At 38.5% G+C, this 19,520-nt stretch overlaps 1 protein-coding gene across 4 annotated transcripts in view; it reads left to right on the top strand.

Moving 5' to 3' along the window:
• MID2 (midline 2) overlaps positions 1-19,520 on the top strand; it is an 81,239-nt gene that overhangs the window by 41,311 nt on the left and 20,408 nt on the right. For all 4 annotated transcript variants that reach the window (XM_031445898.2, XM_031445897.2, XM_064482914.1 and 1 more), the window contains one exon: positions 19,160-19,267. In XM_031445898.2, the coding sequence (XP_031301758.1) occupies positions 19,160-19,267 (108 nt within the window). The remainder of the gene's footprint in view (positions 1-19,159; positions 19,268-19,520) is intronic.

The following is a 19,520-nucleotide window of genomic DNA, read 5'->3' on the forward strand; positions in this document are numbered from 1 at the left end:
ACATACTACCATATATAAAATAAATAAACAGCAAGGATTTGATGTGTAACACAGGGAAATATATTTAATATCTTGCAATAACCTATAATGGAAAAGAATCAGAAAAAACAATATATATACATATACATATATATATATATATATATACACATACATATATATGTATAACTGAATCTCTTCACTGTATATCTGAAACTAACACAATATTGTAAATCAACTATACTTCAATAAAAAATGTTGGTTAGATGAGAAGAAGAATGGAGATGTATATATATGTGACAGATGAAGGTTAATATCACTACTATTGAAGATACCTAATACTGTTTTATGATATTAGTGATGTTAACATATGTTGTGATTTTTTTCCTGGTTTGTCATTTATTTTTCTTTTCCTATATGTCTTTTGGTTTTTCTGGCTTGTAAAGGAAAGTCTCCCCTCCTTAAATGTTCTTTCATATTTTCAGTGATTTTCTTTTTTGTATTTTAAGTCTTAAAATACCTGGAATGTGTTTTAGGATATTATTTTTAAAATTTATTTTAGGATTTGTAGTTTTGTTTTCTTCCAGATAAATAGCCAGTGTGTCAAGACTATTTATTCACACAACAATCCTTTTCCCATTGCCATATTTTGAGTTTCCATATGTACTTGGACCTATTCTAGACTCTACTCTGTTCTAATGATATAATTTTCTGTTGTTTTGCCAATACCTTACTATTTTGATCATAGTGACTTTATGATAGCTTTTAATATTTGTTAATATCTGGTATTTCTTTGTCATAATTTTCTTGCTATTCTTGGATGTTTTGTTCTCCATATAAATTTAAAATAATTTTATCCAGTTATGAATTATGATTATCATTGTATTACATTGGGAAGAAATGATGTTAAATCGTCCCAAAGAGAATCATGGTATATCTCTGCATCTTTTCAGGTTTTATTTTTGGGACCTTCTCTTTAGTATTTTATTGTATTCTTCAAATAGGTAAAATACCTTTCTTGTTAAGCTGATCCTTAGATATTTTATGGCCTTGTCCTTGTTGTGAGTGGGTTGCTTTTCTATTTCCATTTAAAGTAGCATATGGAGAAAACTCTTGATTTTATGTATTTTCTTGTATATAATAATCTTACCAAATTAATATTTTTAGACTTTGAAAAAGCTAAGTTTCTTAGGTTTCTCTGAAGTACTTAAATCTCTTCTTCACCAATATTTATACCAATTATTTAATTTTCTCATTTTCTTTTGCCTCAGCTAAAACATTAAAAACACTGTCGAATAATAGTGGTGATACCAGATGTCTTTGCCTTGTTCACATTCTGGGAAGGACCTTAGTATTTTCACCATTGAATATCATGTTTGCTATTTGTTTTTTAAATTATATTTAAAAGTTGTCTTTTATGTAGAATTTTTATTTGGATTGCCTGCTGAATTTTGTTTAAAAACTTTTTAGGATGTATTATTATAATCCTGTATGTTGATATATTTTCTAATGTTGGATCATTCTTTTATTTCTGGAGTAAACCCTGTTTGATTATAGCACTTTATTCTTTTGTTACCCTTTTCGATTTTGTTTTCTGATTTATGAAAAATTTTTCCGTATATATTCAGAAGTTAAATAAATCTATAGTCTTATGATTTCTGATATCTTTTTTAGGTTTCTGGTATTGTGGTTATACTAGATTCATTAAACGCAGTTGGATCTTTGTATCTGTCTCTGTGGTCTTCAGTAGTTTAAACAGCATGGGAATTATCTGTTCTCTAAAGAGTTTATGGAACCCAGTTCTGAAACCATCTGAACCTGGAGTCTTTTTTTTTTAATTTCACATCTTTAATCATCTTTCCAGTCTTACCTAAAGCTATCAATCTCTCTAGGTGTTGTTATTTCTTCTTGGGTAAAATTAGGTAGTATTTAATAGATTTTTCAACTGCACCATAGGTTGCATATAGTATTCCCTTATAATTACTTTTATATCCATCTAGTGGTGTGCTGGAGTTGAATAGCCAGTTGTGCACATTTCTTCCCATCTTTGAGTTAGTGACTATGCATTGGTAGCTTAAAATTCCATGATGGTGGGAGTTTTTACACCATGAAAATCAGCAGGCAATACAAATAGTGGCTTTTTCTGAGAGCCAATTGCTAAATGTTTACCGGCATGCCATTGTCTGTATCAGTGAGTGTATCTCCTTTTCCATTGTGTTTTTTGTTTTGTTTTGCTTTCTCTCTTTTCCTTAATCAAGATTTTCAAAGAACTCGCTTTTGATTTTAATTATCCTTTGTATGATAGTTTCATTTTGATTTCATTAATTTCAGCTTTTTAAAAATGAAATCCTTCCTTCTGTTTACTTTTAATTTATTGTCCTTTTCCAGTTTCTTAAATTGAAAACTTAATTCATTTATTTTCCATCTTTATGCATTTTCCTGAATAGAGCTTGAAGTGTATCCTGTAGATTTTATTAAGTGTGTTCCTTTCCATTATTTTCTATAAAATTAAGAATTTCAGTTTTGATTTCCTCTTTGATTCCAAAATTGTTTAGGTGCATGTTTCTTAATTTCCAAGTAGTTAAGAATTTAGGGGTTCATATTTTTGTTATTCTCTTCTTCTTTTACAGGATTATAATCAGGGAAGGTAGACTGTAAAATCTCTACTTTTAAAAATGTACCTATATTATGTTGTTCTTTGTGGCGAAGTACATGATCGATTGTCAATGTTCTGTGAATAGAAGAGAAGAATGTATATTTTCTATAGGATACAGAATTCTATATGTAACTATTAATTGTTTTATTGGTAATTTTTCCCAAATGCCCTATATCCTTGCTTATTTTTAGTGTGAAACCTACTAATTTCATCTGTCTGTTTCACACCCTGACTGTATCTTTTTTTCTTGTCATTTCTCCTTTCATTTTAAAAATATTTGTTTCCTAGAAGTGCAACTGACAGTTTAAAGAAAAGGCACATTTTAAAGTTATTAATACATATTGTCAACATTCTCTGTTCACCAAGACAATTTACACTCCCACCAGAAGTGTATACTGGAGCAGATGGAGCTTTCCTGTGTTTTCCTCTACTGTAATGTTGCAGAATGCTACTGAATTCAGTCACCTACACCTCTTTTTGGTCTTCCCTCTAAGAGAAAAATTCTTGGGTGCCAAGCAGTAGTTAAAAGCAGGAGTTCCCACTAAACTAGGGTTAAGTTTGACAAAACTGATGTCATCCAGTAGGCTTACTAACTCCTGTTACAGATAAGACTGTTGAGTCTTTGGGGCTTGGGTAGTTTCAATACAGAACAAGTTCAGAGAAATTAGAAGCAATTTCGAGTAAGCAATGAAATATCCCCATGTTGGTCCTTAAGTAGTTTTCTTCCCAATTCCTGCCACCCCTCCATCCCCCGACTTTCGCATTCTCTTTGTTCTGCCTAGTGATGACTTTCAAAACTTGTTTTCTGGGACACTGAGATTCACAATGCTTTCTGAATAAATGAAAACTGCTGTACAGAGATCTGTGAAGGTAGAATTTTAAGCGTCACTAATTAGAGTGGAAAGAGTGCATGGTACTGATGGGGTCTTCTGGGGTTTTTTTCATCATGAAACAGCAGTATTCAATTATTTATTAGAAATATACATGGCCTTTGAAAAATCAGTATTAAATTCCTCTTCATAAAGTATCTGATTCAAACAAGTCAACTGTAAAAGCACATTTTTTATTTAAAATTTAAATTTGGAACAACCACTAGATGAATGATATTAAGGCATTATTTTAATCACTGTGATTGTGCAATAAAATATCTTTTTATTTCTGAGGTGCAAACTGAAGAATTTAGGAGTGAAATAATATAATATCTTAGATTTGCTTTAAAATACCCCAGCAAAAAGGGGAAATAAATCAAACAAGTATAGCAAAATGTTGATGGCTGTTGAAGCTAGGGGAGGGGCACATGGGGTTTTATCATATTGTCTAGTTTTAAATATGCTTAGAAAATTTCATAATAAAAATGTTTGAAATGGTAATAGTGATGTATGCTCACTGCAGTCACTAAAACAATGCTAAAATGTGTAAAGAAAACATTTTAGTTTTCCTACCCTCTCTCCAGTCAAAATCTTCTATGGCCCAGCTTATTTTTTGTCTACCGAATCCATTTCTGTCAAAGTCCTATATCTCCACTCTCAGGACTAGCCCAGTTTTCTCCCATGCCCCATTTATCTTCCTTTTTTTGTCACATTGTTTGAAGCTCCTCAGTGAGGTGAATGTGACAACAGGAAAAGATCCAGGTGCAAGAACTAAACCACATTACTGTTTAAAGGCAGCCCACAGGAAATTGGCTGCTAGTGGATGCATCCTTCCTTAGAAAAAGCATTTGGAATCTGGTGCTGGAGATATGAGATTTGAACTCTAAGAGATCATAGACCTGAATTCCTACAGTGTATTAGAACAAAGTAACTAAATATGTTAGCTCACTATTCAAATAAGGCCAACCCAGCCCTTTAGTTTCTGGATGAGATTAAGAAGAATGATTTATCCAGATTTAGAGAATGGAAGTAATTTCTGAGTAATAACTTAAGCCTTTAAATGATTTGGAAACACATTTGTGTGTACACATATACACTTACATGTTTTAAATTCCAAAACTATCTCAATCAACCAACAAAAGATTACAGAAATATCAGTTGTAAACAATAAACCATCATGAGTTTATAATCTTACTATTTTTACAGTAAGATGAGTAAGTATAGACATAAATCAAAGTGTGAATTTTGGCTTTCTGGGAAAGAAGTACTGCATATTTCCAGACTAGAATAGCAAGTAGGGGTAGGGGAGAAGTGGGGAAGTGAATCAGTGTTTATTTAACTCTTACTGTGTTCCAGGTTCTGTGCTAAGACTTTTATCTCTCTTTTCTCATTTAATTTTTAGAGCAACTTGTGAGATAGGTAAGAGTGCTTCCATTTTACTCACCAGAAAGATGGGCTCAGAGATGTTGAGGAACTTGTCTGAGGTCACTCAGCTTATAAGTGTTAAAGCTGAAATTCAGACTCAGGCCTGCTTGACTTCAAATCCAGAGCTTTCTCCACTCTACTTGGTTACCTCCTGAGAGAAAAAAAAAATGCTAAGAAGAAATGGCAACTTAGCACATGAAAATTCTCAAAAAGAAAAAAAAAGGAGGGTGCTTTTTCTCCCCCCAAAATAGTTATAGCTACAAAGAGAGTGATCAAAGGGGAGGATTACTTTGATGATTAGAATGAAACATGGGGAATCTGAACGAGCCCTGGCTTTGAAATTAGAAAACCTAATTTGGGTTGCAACGCCATCACTTCCTAGTTTATGTGATTTTGATAACTCACTTTACCTCTCTGGATCTCAGTTTCCTTATCCATAAAATGCAGACAGTAATGCCTGCCCTGACAATCTCATAAAGTTGTTGTGAAGATCAAATATAGAGATCAAATATATCTAAAAGCACTCTCTAGTCTAAACCATAACAACAACACAGCTATAATAACTACACAACTGTAATTAATGATTTCTTTGGTTATAGTAACATCCTATTAAGATGATCAGCTCTTTGGAATTTCCCAGCAAGTTGAGATTCCTTCTCCTTTGCTTTATATCTTCTCTAGGAGCTACTGGACTTCCCAAAGTGACAAACTGAGCCCTGAGCCCTAGGCAAAAAGTAAAGACCCAAAGTAAATCACATTCTGTGCCCCCTTATACACTATTTATATATAGGTTAATCAGGTTAAGACAAACATCAAAGGCAGACCTGTAAGGGAAAAGAAGCTCCAAAACGCAGCCTTTTGTCTGAGCAAATGTAGGGGTAGGGGACACAGACCTCCTGCTTTGTCCCAGTGAAGGTGGAGAGAGATTATAATTTACAGGCATTATATACACACAGACATATACACGAACACACACATATGTGTGGCCTTTCACCGTAAAGCAGTGCCCATCAGGATAGTGTCCCTGGATGAACCGGTGTAACCTAGGGCCATTGCTGATTCTAGAAGTACTTGCATAATGCCACGCTGTCTGTTCATATTTTTGACAACTGCCTCTCATTTTTCCTCATCAATACCACAGGCAGGCTAACTGGTGAATCCCTGCTCTCAGGGATTATATGTGGGAAGGTGCATATTCATCAATGCATTAATAAGTATTTTAATGAGCCTCCAAGGTATAGCGCTCTACTCTGCTTGGAGCTTGGAGTACAGGACAGATGGGGTCCTCTCCCTCAGGGAGTACCGCAGAGGAAACTGAAACAGAATGTAATTATGGTGTTATATTTTTATAAGTGAGGGGATATGTTAGCTTTCTTTCTTACACACCTATTTCTTCGAGACTCAACCTAATATTTTTTAGACTCTGAGCCTGGGAGATTGTGTTAATTATGGAGGAGGCCAGAGCAGAAAAACAGAATAACAAGCTTGAGCCAGCCACATTCCTTCCTAGCCAAAGATGTGAAATATAATCGATGTTTTGTCAGAAATCAGCACTTGATCTCCCTTCTGGCATCAGCCTTCCGCTCTGAATGGAGGGAGAAGGTGATGGTCTGGCTCCTGGTAGAGAGGCCGTCTTATCTTCAGAGGTCTGGCAAGCCCTGTCAAGCAGTGTGGAAGTAACTACATTTGGGAATGCGGTCTAGATTCTTAGGTGTGGGAAGAAGAATAAGAAAAGGGACATGGTAATCTCAAGGAAAACTAAATCGTGACCCAGTATGTTCTAGAAAGCAAAACAGATGCAGAAACTGAATAAAAATAAACCAGATGATAAAACAGTGCTCACTTGTTTGTTCCGCAGAAAACCCCAGAAGATGTAGTGGTTTTAGCAATAGTCACAGCCATTATCATCATCATCAGAGCAGTAGTAGTAAAAACAAAAGAAAACACAACTATTTGACTACCTATTATATATCAGAAAATGTATTATGTGCTTTATTTCTGTTGTTTAATTTAATAAACATGTGCAAAACCCTATGAGGCTAGATACTAGCATTATCCTCATTTACAGAAGAGGAAACAGGCTGCTTGCCCAGGACCAGACAGATTGTTGGTAAGCGACAAAACTAGGAGGCCAACCTAGGGTTGTCTGACTTCAAAGACCATTCTGTTAACTATTTTCAATTTTCAGTTTGGTTTTTGGTTCAGTAAAGATAAACCCCCACCCTAAGACACCCAGGGATCCTTCCCAGAGAGCCACTGCACATGCACGCTTTCTTGCATGCTATGTGCTCTGTCGCGCTCTCTCTCTCTCTTTCTCTCTTTCTCTCATTTCTCTCTCTCTCTTTTCTCTCCCTCCTCCATCCCCAACTCCATTCCCACCTCGATAGCCCGACAAGGGCTCTCTTCAGGACCCCTTTACCTCCTTGGGCTTTCTCCCATAGAAACTCCTTAGCTCTAGTCTGTCTTGGCTCAAGAGGTAGCTGGGATGCCTGAATATATGTTCTCAAGGCATCTTTGTTACCTACTCATGGAGTTGGATGTTTTTCTGGGGGTCTCTTGATGCTTTCATACAGAATACTTCACGTCCTTGTCCTGGGCTCTTTCCTGATTCTTCTCGGTGTTTTTTCCCTACCCCTAACTCCTCCACCCTCCGCAGCTTAGAAGCAATATAGGCACTTCTGCTATTTTCACTCTTCCACTTGGGCCCTTGCTCTTTCTAGTGACTGTCTTCCTTTTCTGAATGTGGAATCAGTTTTTTTTTCCTTTTGTCATCTGAAGTCCCTGTCTCATAAAGAATGACTTCTTTCTCAGAATTTGCCTTCCCTGAACTTAGCTGTCAGAGTGTGAATTTCCTTAGCTCTCCCAGGAGATTCCTTGCTCTGTATCCATAGCACTTACACATTATACAGGAAGTATCAGGATGCTGAAGCCCTCTCCCAGGAACAAAGGTCTTGGGGAGGGATGCTTATGTTAGACCTGAGTACAAAGAGGAACTAAATGCTCCCCCAAGTCTAGTCTGAGGCTAAAGAACACATAATCTTTCTTTGGCTTGCCCTGCTCGCCTTTCCTTACATAATTCTGTGGTTGTGAAAGGCAGTGGAAAGGAGGGCTTGAGAAAAGCCCTAGACTCAGAATCAGGAAGCCTAGTTTCTGGTACTGACTGCCACCCACTAGCTGCATGACCTTGGGCAGAGTGGCTGGTGCATCACCTCTACTACACTGCCTGCTTTTCTGTTTGGTATTACCTGATTCCATCTTGTTTCCCTCATTGGACTGTAAGCTTCTTAAAGGCAGTGGCCATGACCATGCCACATTCATTTTGGAAACCGCAGTTCCTAACTGGCCTCTCTGATTCATGTTGTCTGTCCCCCTCTAATCCACTTTCCACATTGCCATGGGAATGAGCTTTATAAAATGCAAAGCCCGCATGTCACTCCCCTACCACAAGCCCTTCAGTGGTTCCCCATCGCCATTAAGATAAAAGTTTATAAGACCCATCGTGATCTGGACCCTCCCTACTTCTAGCATGCACTTTTTACTATTTGTACTTACTTTGTTCATTCATTCCACGAATAATTAAGCATATTTCTGCCTTGGGGCAGGTTTTGGGAACACACTGTGAACATGGCACCTGCCCTCACAGAACCTACGTTCCCCCCACCTTTTCTCCTGGCTGACTACTGCTTGTCTCTTAAGACTCAGCTCAGATACCATCTCCTCCAGGAGGCCAACACACATGCTCTGTACCTCTCTCTCCCTCTCCCTAATCTGGTTCAGGTGTTCTTCCCCTGTGTATCTGGAGCACCCTATGCATACTTCCACATAGCACTTCTATGTACCAACTTGTCTCCCAACCAGACTGTTAACTCTAAGAGTGGGCACTGTGTTACCCACTTTTTTATACCCAGCACATGGCTTGGTACATGATAGGTATTGAGAAAGGATAATTGAATAAACAGTACCCTCTGCTGGCTAGCTGTTGTAAGTAAAATCTTTTATACTCATAAGGGTGAATAAAGCACAGCCAATTACCCAGGGGAGGTAACTTTTTCTTTTAGCGTTGGGTGAGGAACCATTTCAGAATATGTGGTTTCCGAGCGCCAAGGTGGTTATTCCAGCATCTTTCCAAGTCTTCCATAATGCAGCAAACACTATATAAATGACAGAACAAAATTGCCATTTTGAGTAATTGTGTAGAAAGAAAATATAAGGGAAATTTGTCACATGTAATGAAGAAATGTAACCTAGTATACAATTTCTCACTATACCTTTATTTCAGGGCCAACATACTCACGTTCATTCATTTATTCAACAAATATTTTTTGAATGTCCACATTGTGCTGGCACTATTCCATGTGTTGTGGATAAGTAGTGAACACAATAAAGTCCTTAACTTGAAGAAGCTTACATTCTAGTTGGGGGAGACACAATAAACATATATTTTTAGTAAGAGTTATAAGTGTTATGGAAAAAATTAACTAGGGTGCAAAATGAGGTATGAGATGAGATGCCATTTTAGCAAAGGCCTACGGACGTATTAGTTATAACTTCAGAAAAATGCATAAATGGTGCTTCACCAGACCTGCCTAAAACATTATGGAACTTCTAGAGTTTTCTTTCTTTTTTTCTTTAAAATTTTAAAATAAGTTTAAGCTCATATAGAAGTTGCTAAAATAGAGTTCCAACATACCACTTATCTACTCTTCCTCAGTGTTAACAACTTACATAACTATCATAATTAGTAAATTGTCATTCATACAATATTCTACTAAGCAAACTACAGATTTCATTCAAATTTCACCAGTTTTTACATGTACTCAACTTTCTGGGAAGCAAGGGAGTGTGTGTAGTTTCATGAATTTTATCATATGTATACATTCATTTGTGCTACCTCATTGTAGTCACATCTGCCCCTCTGGCAACCACTGATCTGTTTTTCATCACTGTAATTTTGTCATTTCTAGACTGTCATATAAATGGAATCATACAGTGTGTAACATATGATTTGCTGTGTCAGTCATCATAATGGCTCTGAGATATTCAAGTTGTTATGTGTATCAATAGTTTAAAAAATGTTTATTGTTTTTTTTTTAACATTTTTATTGATTTATAATCATTTTACAATGTTGTGTCAAATTCCAGTGTAGGGCACAATTTTTCAGTTATACATGAACATATATATATTCATTGTCACATTTTTTTCTCTGTGAGCTACCACAAGATCTTGTATATATTTCCCTGTGCTATACAGTATAATCTTGTTTATCTATTCTCCAATTTTGAAATCCTGTCTATCCCTTCCCACCCTCCGCCTCCTTGGCAACCACAAGTTTGTTCTATGTCTATGAGTCTATTTCTGTTTTGTATTTATGCTTTGTTTTTGTTTTTTAGATTCCACATATGAGCGATCTCATATGGTATTTTTCTTTCTCTTTCTGGCTTGCTTCACTTAGAATGACATTCTCCAGGAGCATCAATGTTGCTGCAAATGGCGTTATGTTGTCGGTTTTTATGGCTAAGTAGTATTCCATTGCATAAATATACCACATCTTCTTTATCCAGTCATCTGTTGATGGACATTTAGACTGCTTCCATGTCTTGGCTATTGTAAATAGTGCTGCTGTGAACATTGGGGTGCAGGTGTCATTTTGAAGTAGGGTTCCTTCTGGATGTAAGCCCAGGAGCAGGATTCCTGGGTCATACAGTAAGTCTATTCCTAGTCTTTTGAGGAATCTCCATACTGTTTTCCATAGTGGCTGCACCAAACTGCATTCCCACCGGCAGTGTAGGAGGGTTCCCCTTTCTCCACAGCCTCTCCAGCATTTGTCATTTGTGGATTTTTGAATGATAGCCATTCTGACTGGTGTGAGATGATACCTCATTGTAGTTTTGATTTGCATTTCTCTGATAATTAGTGATATTGAGCATTTTTTCATGTGCTTATTGATCTTTTGTATGTCTTCCTTGGAGAATTGCTTGTTTAGGTCTTTTGCCCATCTTTGGATTGGGTTGTTTGGTTGTTTCTTATTAAGTCAGATGAGCTGCTTATATATTCTGGAGATCAAGCCTTTGTCAGTTTCATCTGCAAAAATGTTCTCCCATTCTGCAAGTTGTCTTAAAAAATGTTTATTGTTGATGTTCCACAATTTGTTTATCCATGCCCCCACTGAAGAGCATTTCAGTTGTTTCCAGTCTGGGGCTAATATAAAGCTGTTAGAAATATTCATGCAAGTATTTCTTTTGTGTGTGTAGATATAAATGTTCTTATTTCTAGGGAGAATACACAAGGATGAGATCTAGAGGGTTTTATATCTTCAGAGGGGATTATAAGCAAGTGCTATGCTTCACAAAATAAGCAGTAGAATGGACAGAACACTGAATGGGGAGTCAAAAGGGCTGGCTCCAGCCTCACCCTATCATTGATCAGTAATGTGATGTTGGGTAAGCCCTCTCCTCTCTATGCCTCATATTTCTATCTGTAAAATAGGGGGCCAGGAATTGATGATTTCTTCAATCTTTTTAAGATCTAACAACTCTGTGGTTCTGAAGAGATAGAAAGGAAGTTTCTGCCTCATTTCATGTAGGATTTCTAGCTATATATATAGAATACCAGGTGCAAACCTAGATTATACCTCCCTCATTTCTTGCATGTTCTAAACAGTTACCTTCTGCGGAAAGAGAATATGGGGGAGAAAGTCACTAACCGTAAGCCTGCCGAGGCTTGGAGGTCTAATCCCTGAGGAGAAAGGACTCTAAAACCAACACAGAATTGCCACAGGACCCAGGCCCATTCCTAAGGCATGATTATGGAGCAAACTGCCCTCTCCCTCTGTTGCCAAAATTTTTGTTAGTTCAACTCAGGGTAAAATAAACATAGAGTATGTGTGTGTGTCAGTATACATGTGTGTGCATTATATGTTTTAAATGTTGCATTTGTGCATTTTTATACTATATTTTTTTTCAAAATCAGGAAGGAGTTACTCAAAATGTTTGTAATAGTTAACTCTAAGGAATGTGATTATCTTGAGAGGTAACTCTGAGATGAAAACAAGTGTTTGTGAGCACATTCTCTCTGTCTCTGTTTCTCTCTGTCTCTGTCACACACACACACACACACACACAGGTTAAATCACGGACAAGAGCTGTCCAGACTGCCTGGGTGCAAATCCTGGCTCTGCCATTTACTAGTGATTATGTATGACCTTGGGCAAATTACATAACCTCTGTGTTTCTCACTTTGTCCTGTGAAATGACCATGATAATAGTAGTGCCAACATCATCGGGCAAATGGGAGAAGTAAATGAGTTAAAATATATGACGCAACTAGAACAGCACCTAGCATGTTGTAAGCACCCACAGCCTGACAGGAAACGTTTCTGTCAGTCGATGTCCATGTCTGTCAGGAGGCCTCGCACAGCATGGACCCCTGAGCTCAATGTACTTGGACTCTTACCCTTCTAGACGTGGCCTGGCTGCCGCCTCCAGTCCACACTGCTTTGCCAGCTTCAACACTCCCACCCCCACCTACCTCTACTCTGCCACCCCCTCACCGCTCCTCTGCCAAAAAAAGTAAGCTTAGGCACTGAGGCAGTAGGTTGCTTAACTATGCCTCAGTAATTTTTTTTTTGTCTCCTAAGCTGCAGTTACTCCAGGACAGGGGACTCAACATCCTATTAATAGTTTTACATATTCCCCCAGTTTGTTAAGTGATCACCCTCCCCCCAAATCAAATGAAACAGATTTAAAAAACAGCCCTGCTTCATTTAGTTATTTATATGTAAAACTGGCAGAATCATCTTTGAAATGTTGCAGTGTTTTGCTTTAGAAAACAAAAAAGATGATTGTCTCATCTTCCTCTTCCTTTTATACTTTTGAACCTTCCTGATACAAAAGGCTGTGGTGGTGGTGGTGTGTGTGATGCTGTCCTTTAAAGTGTGACCTGGATGAACACCTTAGCTTAGATGCTGCCACGGTAGGTGCAACATCTGAATCATAAATATTGTGTTTTCTTATTTTTTCCAGCTTTATTGAGCTATAATTGACATGTAACATTGTGTAAGTTGAAAGTATACAGTGTGATGATTTGATGCATTAATATATCACAATAAGATTACCATAAAACAGTTAACACATCCATCACCTCACATAGTTATTTGTGTGTGTGTGTGTGTGTGTGTGTGTGGTGAGAACATTTAAGATCCACTCTCTTAGCAACTTTCAAGTATACAATACAGACTTGTTAAGTATGATCAATGAATCTAAGAAAGCCAAATGTGTAGAGACAGAGAGAACCATGTGTCTTCTTGACTGCATCATTATAAGAAAGTAATGAATTCTTGCAGCTTGGCAAGGTGACAGAGTTGTCCATAACAACTCCTTAATAATCCTTCAGATGTCCAATTTACCTCTCACTTTTCCTTCTCATCTCCTTGGCACAGAAAGTGCCTGCATGTTAAACGAAGCCCTCAGCCTCTTTTCTCTGACATTTTGGAGCCTGAGGAGGTGGGTCAGTGGTCACCTGAGTGGTCCTGGGCAAGAATGGCAAGTGAGAGATTTGTTGAGCCCTTCCACTTCTTTGAGCACTGTGTCTGCTTTTTCCCTCCACCCTGTTCTCAACTAAAGTATTCATTAATGATGATCAAGGTGTTAATATGGTGTTAAGATCTGACATTTTCTCTGGGTACAAAGACTCCAGATGACAGTGCAGCTCTCCATAGTCTATCTGCAACTCCTGTTTCTAGACTTCTTTCCCTCCCTTGCATCTGTCAGGCTGATCTGCTTTACCAAATACGTTTCTCTGCTTTCCTGCCTGCGTTTTTGCCTATGCTAGCCACATTATTCTCTCTGCCTAGAATTCTCTCCCCTTAAACTTCATTTCTGCCTGCCCAAGTCTTGTTCATCCTTCAAGACCGGCTCAGCTACATGAAGCCTTCCTTAATCTCCAGTCACTTCCCACAGGCCAAACTATTTTCCCTTTTCTCTGCTCTCCCAGAGTTTTGTTTGTATATCACTTGTTCTGCTATCATTAAATTGTAACTAGCCGAATTCACACTCATCTTCCGCAGTACATTGAAAGTGCCTTGAAGGCAGAAGCTGATTCTTTTTCATCATCTTGGTCCCACTCAGGAACCACATAATGCCTTGTACATGGTGCATAAATGTTTGCTGAAATAAAAACTTCCCCAAATGATTTTTCATGCTGGCATTTTAAAATCTTCTAGGTGGAAGGGGAAGATCTTCTGGGGGTAGAAGCTTTTAGGGAACAAACTAGGCTGGCATTGACTTTTTAGAGTAGAGGCCACTGAGGTGGAGATGCCAACAACGAGTTCTATTACCCTGTAAATAAATTGCACTTGAGTCTGGGTTGAGGGCTCACCCACCACTTCATACATACTGTTCCACCTGAACACGAAATCTCAGTTCCTTCTGAACCCCCTGTGCAGTGCTCTGTAGGACTGAAGGACGTGACTGAGCTAATGGGGGCTGGTATGAGTGGAGAAGTTTCTCCTGGGGGGTGGCTTGGAGGGAAGGCTGATGACTTTTAAACCCATGAATAAAAGACAGAATGAGTGGTGGGAAAGCTCCCAAGAAACTATCAAGCTCTCGAAAAAAAGGGAAGGGTCAAAAGGTCTAGTCCATTTACAGTTCACTATGGAATAGAAATAATTACCCAAATAACTTTTTCAGTCTCTGAAACCTCAGCCACCTGTGGCTTCTGTGAACCCCCACATATTTATTTCCTTGTAGTGACCAGCAGTAAAATCCTTCAAACAGGGGACATGTGTGCTTGTGTCAAGGAAGGGTAGAAATTGGGGAAAACTAGGTGAGTCTGGGTTTAATCTTTGGGCTGGGAGGTAGGCAAGAACTACAGGGAATACAGTAGTGTGGGCAGTTGGAAAGAAATGTGTGAGTCAAAGTCTTGTTGCCTTTGGGAAGAAAGAAGAGAGAGAACACAGAGCAGAGAAAAAGACCGGAGACTTAACAGGAAAGCCCGTGTTCCCTAGTGCTCAGACGTTGGAAGGCTGGCGCCGAGACTCAGTCTTAAACATCAGAAACTGCCCCTTTTTTACACAAGTAGGTTGCCAAGATTACCCTAATGGTATTTTCAGGGAGGATAGGTTTTTTTTTTTCCCCCAGACATAAAGCCATTTCGTCAAACCCACTAACCTAAACCATAGAACAAATTTCAACAAAAAGCTGGAGTCTTCCACAAACCACTGACCAACTAACCAACCAACCCACCAAGAATGCTTATCAAGATAACCCCAGTGAGGGTTAATAAGCAAGTAAAATACCTCACTGTATTTTCAAAGACAACTGCAGACAAGGAAAATACCAGGGCTTTCAAGTACCTTGCAAGCAATTTGAGATGTTTTCTTCACATCATGAAGACAGATTTTTCCCCTGGAGTATTTCCTGTTCAGAAAACACTTAAGGACCCTGCTCTTTTGGGCTGCTTCTTGACATGGAAAGATTTTAATGTCACTGCTTTACCTTTAGTTTGGGATTTTGCCTCTTCAGCCAACTTTTTGCTCTACTGGTTGGATCTTGCTGTTTTGTTGTGCCTGATGCAATTCTCCAGACCCCACCCAAGCTCCCTCACTTCAATCTACATTTTCTCTACAAAATGCATTTTACTGCAGTATATTTTCTAATGTTTGCCATTTCTATCTTGATTTTTCACTTTGCTACATCAATCGGCAAATGTTTCTTAAGTGTTTATTGTGTGTAAGGTCTTGTGCCTGATACATCAGGAGAAATAAAGTGGCATTAAAACCATTCCTCAAGGAGCTCGCTGTCTAACTGAAGATTTTCAAGCAAGGGAATGCTCCTAATATTTGATCTTTCCTTTCAATTCCTGTTACCCCCCTTGCCTAGGATTTTTTCATATCACAGTAGCCTTCTAAGTTGTCCCCACGCATACCATTACCCCCAATCAGATTAGTCCCACTTCATCTTCTTAAAAAAGTTAATTATGGTCATTCTTCCACCGTCTTACCCTCTTTCTCCTACCCAAAAATTTTCAAAAATACCATATTGTCTAAAGAATAAGGTTCAATCTCGTTAGCTTGGCTTAAAATTTCCTTCCTTCTCACCTTTTAAATCTGAATCCTACCCATCTTTCAGGCTCAGTTCAAGTCCCACTTTATTCAGGCATCTTTTCTCCACTTCCCCACTGAGAGTGATCTTTCGCTCTAATTTCCGTAGATAGTAGTCTACATCACTCGTTAGTATTTCATTTATGCTACCTTGACTTTGCTTTATATGTATGTGGCTTTTCCCCACCCAGACTGCAAATTTATTGAGGGCAGGGCCTGAGCATAATGCATTGCACACAAGACATACTTAATACATGGTTGATGTTGAAGATGGTGTTGATTTTTCTTGGTTTCAGGGGGTGGGATGGATTATGAGGGTAGGCAGCAAAGGAAAGATTCTGGACGCAGGGGATGAATTAATGAGGCTTTTACAGTAACAGTTGGAAAGGGTGATAAGTGCTTCAACTTATGGGTTCCTTGACTCCAAGCCTCACTGTGTGACCAGAAGAACTTTAGTGAGATTGAAACAAAAAGGAAGTCAGGACTTTGAGACGGCTGGGAATCTGTGAGGGAGAAGTCGGTAATTGAACCTGAGCAACTGCAATAATGATAGTATCATGAACAAAACAGAGGAAATCAGAGGTGGAAGCCAGATTTTGAGGGAAGATGATGGGTTTGTTTTTAAATATACTGAATTTAGGGTAACGAGTAACCAAGTGGACACGTCTAGCAAGCAGTGAGATACTGCCCCCTCCATTAAATTTCATGCAACAAATATTTACTGAACACCTACCATATGCCAGTCTCCATGCCAGAGACATAGTCAAATAAGATTCAGCCCCTCGCCTCCACAACTCATGTTTGAACGGGGAAGATAAACTAATACATTCCTATAAGGTAGTAAATGATATAATTGAATTATATAAATGTGCTATGGGAATATAAATAGGGAACCTATTATATTCAAGCAAATGAGAAAAAGTTTCAGAAGTGACAATCTTTGAGCAGGGCTTGAAGAGACAAACAGAACTTTGTTCAGTAAACAAATAGTGAAATGACTTTACAAGTGAAAGGAGAGTCTCAAGCAAAGGCATGCCATGGCCTTCTAGGGGAACAGCAGGTAGTCTGAAATGACTAAAGAGAACGAGATGACAAAATAAGGATGGATGGTGCCAAAGAGGTAATGATTGTCAGAAACTGAAGACAGGATTTTATTACACTAGACAGGGTGGGCAGTAGAATGTATGGTTAAAGGTGTGGACTCTAGAATTGGAATCCCTGGATCTAAATCCCATCTCTGCCACTTACTAGGGGTGTGACCTTAAGCAAGTCACTTAGTCTCTCTGTGCTCGGGTTTCCTCATCTGTAAAATGAGGCTAATGGTAAGGTTGTTTTGATGGTTGAGAGAGCTAGTCTATACATGGATTAGGGCAGTGCCTGGAATATAGTCAGTGTTATGTCAAAGTTAGTCCAAGGGCTAAATTATAAGAAATAAGGCACTACACCATTGTGTACTACCATCAGCAGCCTCAGAAAGAAACTATAAATGGGAACTGTCCAAGTCTGCAGATACTCTAAACACGAATCCAGGGAGCATTAAGTGAATCTCTTATTCTCACATGAGTAGGAGATCCCTGAGAGGATGATATTATCTGCCTTGGAAAGGTAGATCCAATTTAGGTAGAGGGTGAGGGGTCTGAGAAAAAAATTAGAATGACCAGGGTGGGACTGTTCATTCAGATAAATGGAAGCTCTCATTGCATTTCCCATGCCCTGGAAGGTGGAAATGAAACAAAATAAAGTTGAAATTCATCAAGCATATTTTATTTCAGTTAAGTAAGAAACAGAAAATTGGCCAGCAGGGACCTTAGAGGATTAGAGAGGAGGCAGCAGGGTCCAGAAAGAGGTATTTTGCTGGGCTTGGAGTATGTAAAGGAGCCCTCTGAAAAAGGCTAGCAGTTGGAAGTGCAGCCCTACCTCGCTAGTGAAGCACATCTGACTGCTTGAGATTTGATGCTCTCAAGTAACTCATTGTCTGTTCCTCAGCTTTTTAGATCTCTGCTTAAGTGGCCCTTGAATAGATTCTTGGAATGATCATACTACTGTGTGCTACTGAAACGGAACTGAACCTTGTCCGCCCACCCAGCCAAACCAGGGGTTTCACTTGACACATCTTGGTTTGAATTGTGGTTTTTAACCACTTCCCAGCTAGGCAATCTTGAGCAAGTCACTGAAATTCTCTTAGCCTCCATTTCCCCATCTGTGAAATGGAAATAAAAGTAACTCCTATATTATAAAGTGGTTATGATAATTACATGAAATCATTCATCTATAAAGTACTTGGCACAGTAAGTGCTTAGAAGATGTAAGTTAATTTCCCCTTCCTTTCCCTTTACACTTAGGCAGCCCAAATATCCTCTGCTCTCATTTTAGCCTGTCTAGGGGCATCGCATCGTCTAGTGTCAACAGTGGTAAAGATAGGTAGAAGGACAAATCAGCACATGGAAAGACAACGAAGAATGGTGGCCTTTTTTCACAACCCCCACCCTGACCCTGACTTTGCAGTAAAGATATTTTCAGGTAGCCAGTATCCCCAAATAGAAAAGGCATTCAGATACTGGATAGCCCAAGGTAAGAAATATCTACTAAGACATGATGACAACTATGTGACAATATATTTACACAATTATATATTTAATGTGAAGATAATAGCTGTCATTCATATATTTTAAAATTAGAAGGGAACAAGGAAAACTGAAAACATTTTTGTTAGGATAATAGAAATACATTATTGTAATGTCACCTTAATATCCTTGTGCCTGTGGAGAGGAATCCCCTGTCCCTGATATCCTTAAATCTCCTTACCCTTTCTCCGAAAGAATAGCAAGAGGACAGGGTGCTGGAGTAAAGGGAATCGCACAGTGGGAATAACATGCCCCCATCTCATCTGTCCTTCTGCCCAGCCTTCCATTAACCATCATGATCTACCAGAGGCCGGAGAGCTTCCTATCTGTGGTGCTTCAATGCCCTTGCATCATTAATATCATCATCTCTACCCTTCTTCTAGGAGTGGATCTTATGTGGGAGGTATGGAAGAAGTTATGCATGCTTAGCTGTCAGTCCAAACCTTTGAGAGCCAGCAGCGGACAAAGGCAGAAATCACTGTGTAATACTCTGGACTTTCTTGGCAGGTGAATACTGCTATGCATGAGGCAAAACTTATGGAAGAATGTGATGAATTGATAGAGATCATCCAGCAGAGGAAGCAAATGATTGCTGTCAAAATCAAAGAGACAAAGGTAAAGCACAGCACTTCAGTGAGGCCAAGACAGAGCTGACTTTACAAATGTCAAAGTTTCATCCCAATGATTCCAGTTTGAATGTGGATCATGAAATCAAGAAGAAATGAGGTTTTAGGGAGGGAGGCAAAGAAGAAGCAATGCTTGGCCTAGTACTATGACTCAAATGAAAATGATGGCAGTTTTGGGGTGTTGGAAATGTTCTGTATCTTCACCTGGTTGGTAGTTTTGTGGGGGTATGTATATGCAAAAA

Source organism: Camelus dromedarius, chromosome X, assembly GCF_036321535.1.
Source record: "Camelus dromedarius isolate mCamDro1 chromosome X, mCamDro1.pat, whole genome shotgun sequence".
Classification (NCBI taxonomy): domain Eukaryota; kingdom Metazoa; phylum Chordata; class Mammalia; order Artiodactyla; family Camelidae; genus Camelus; species Camelus dromedarius.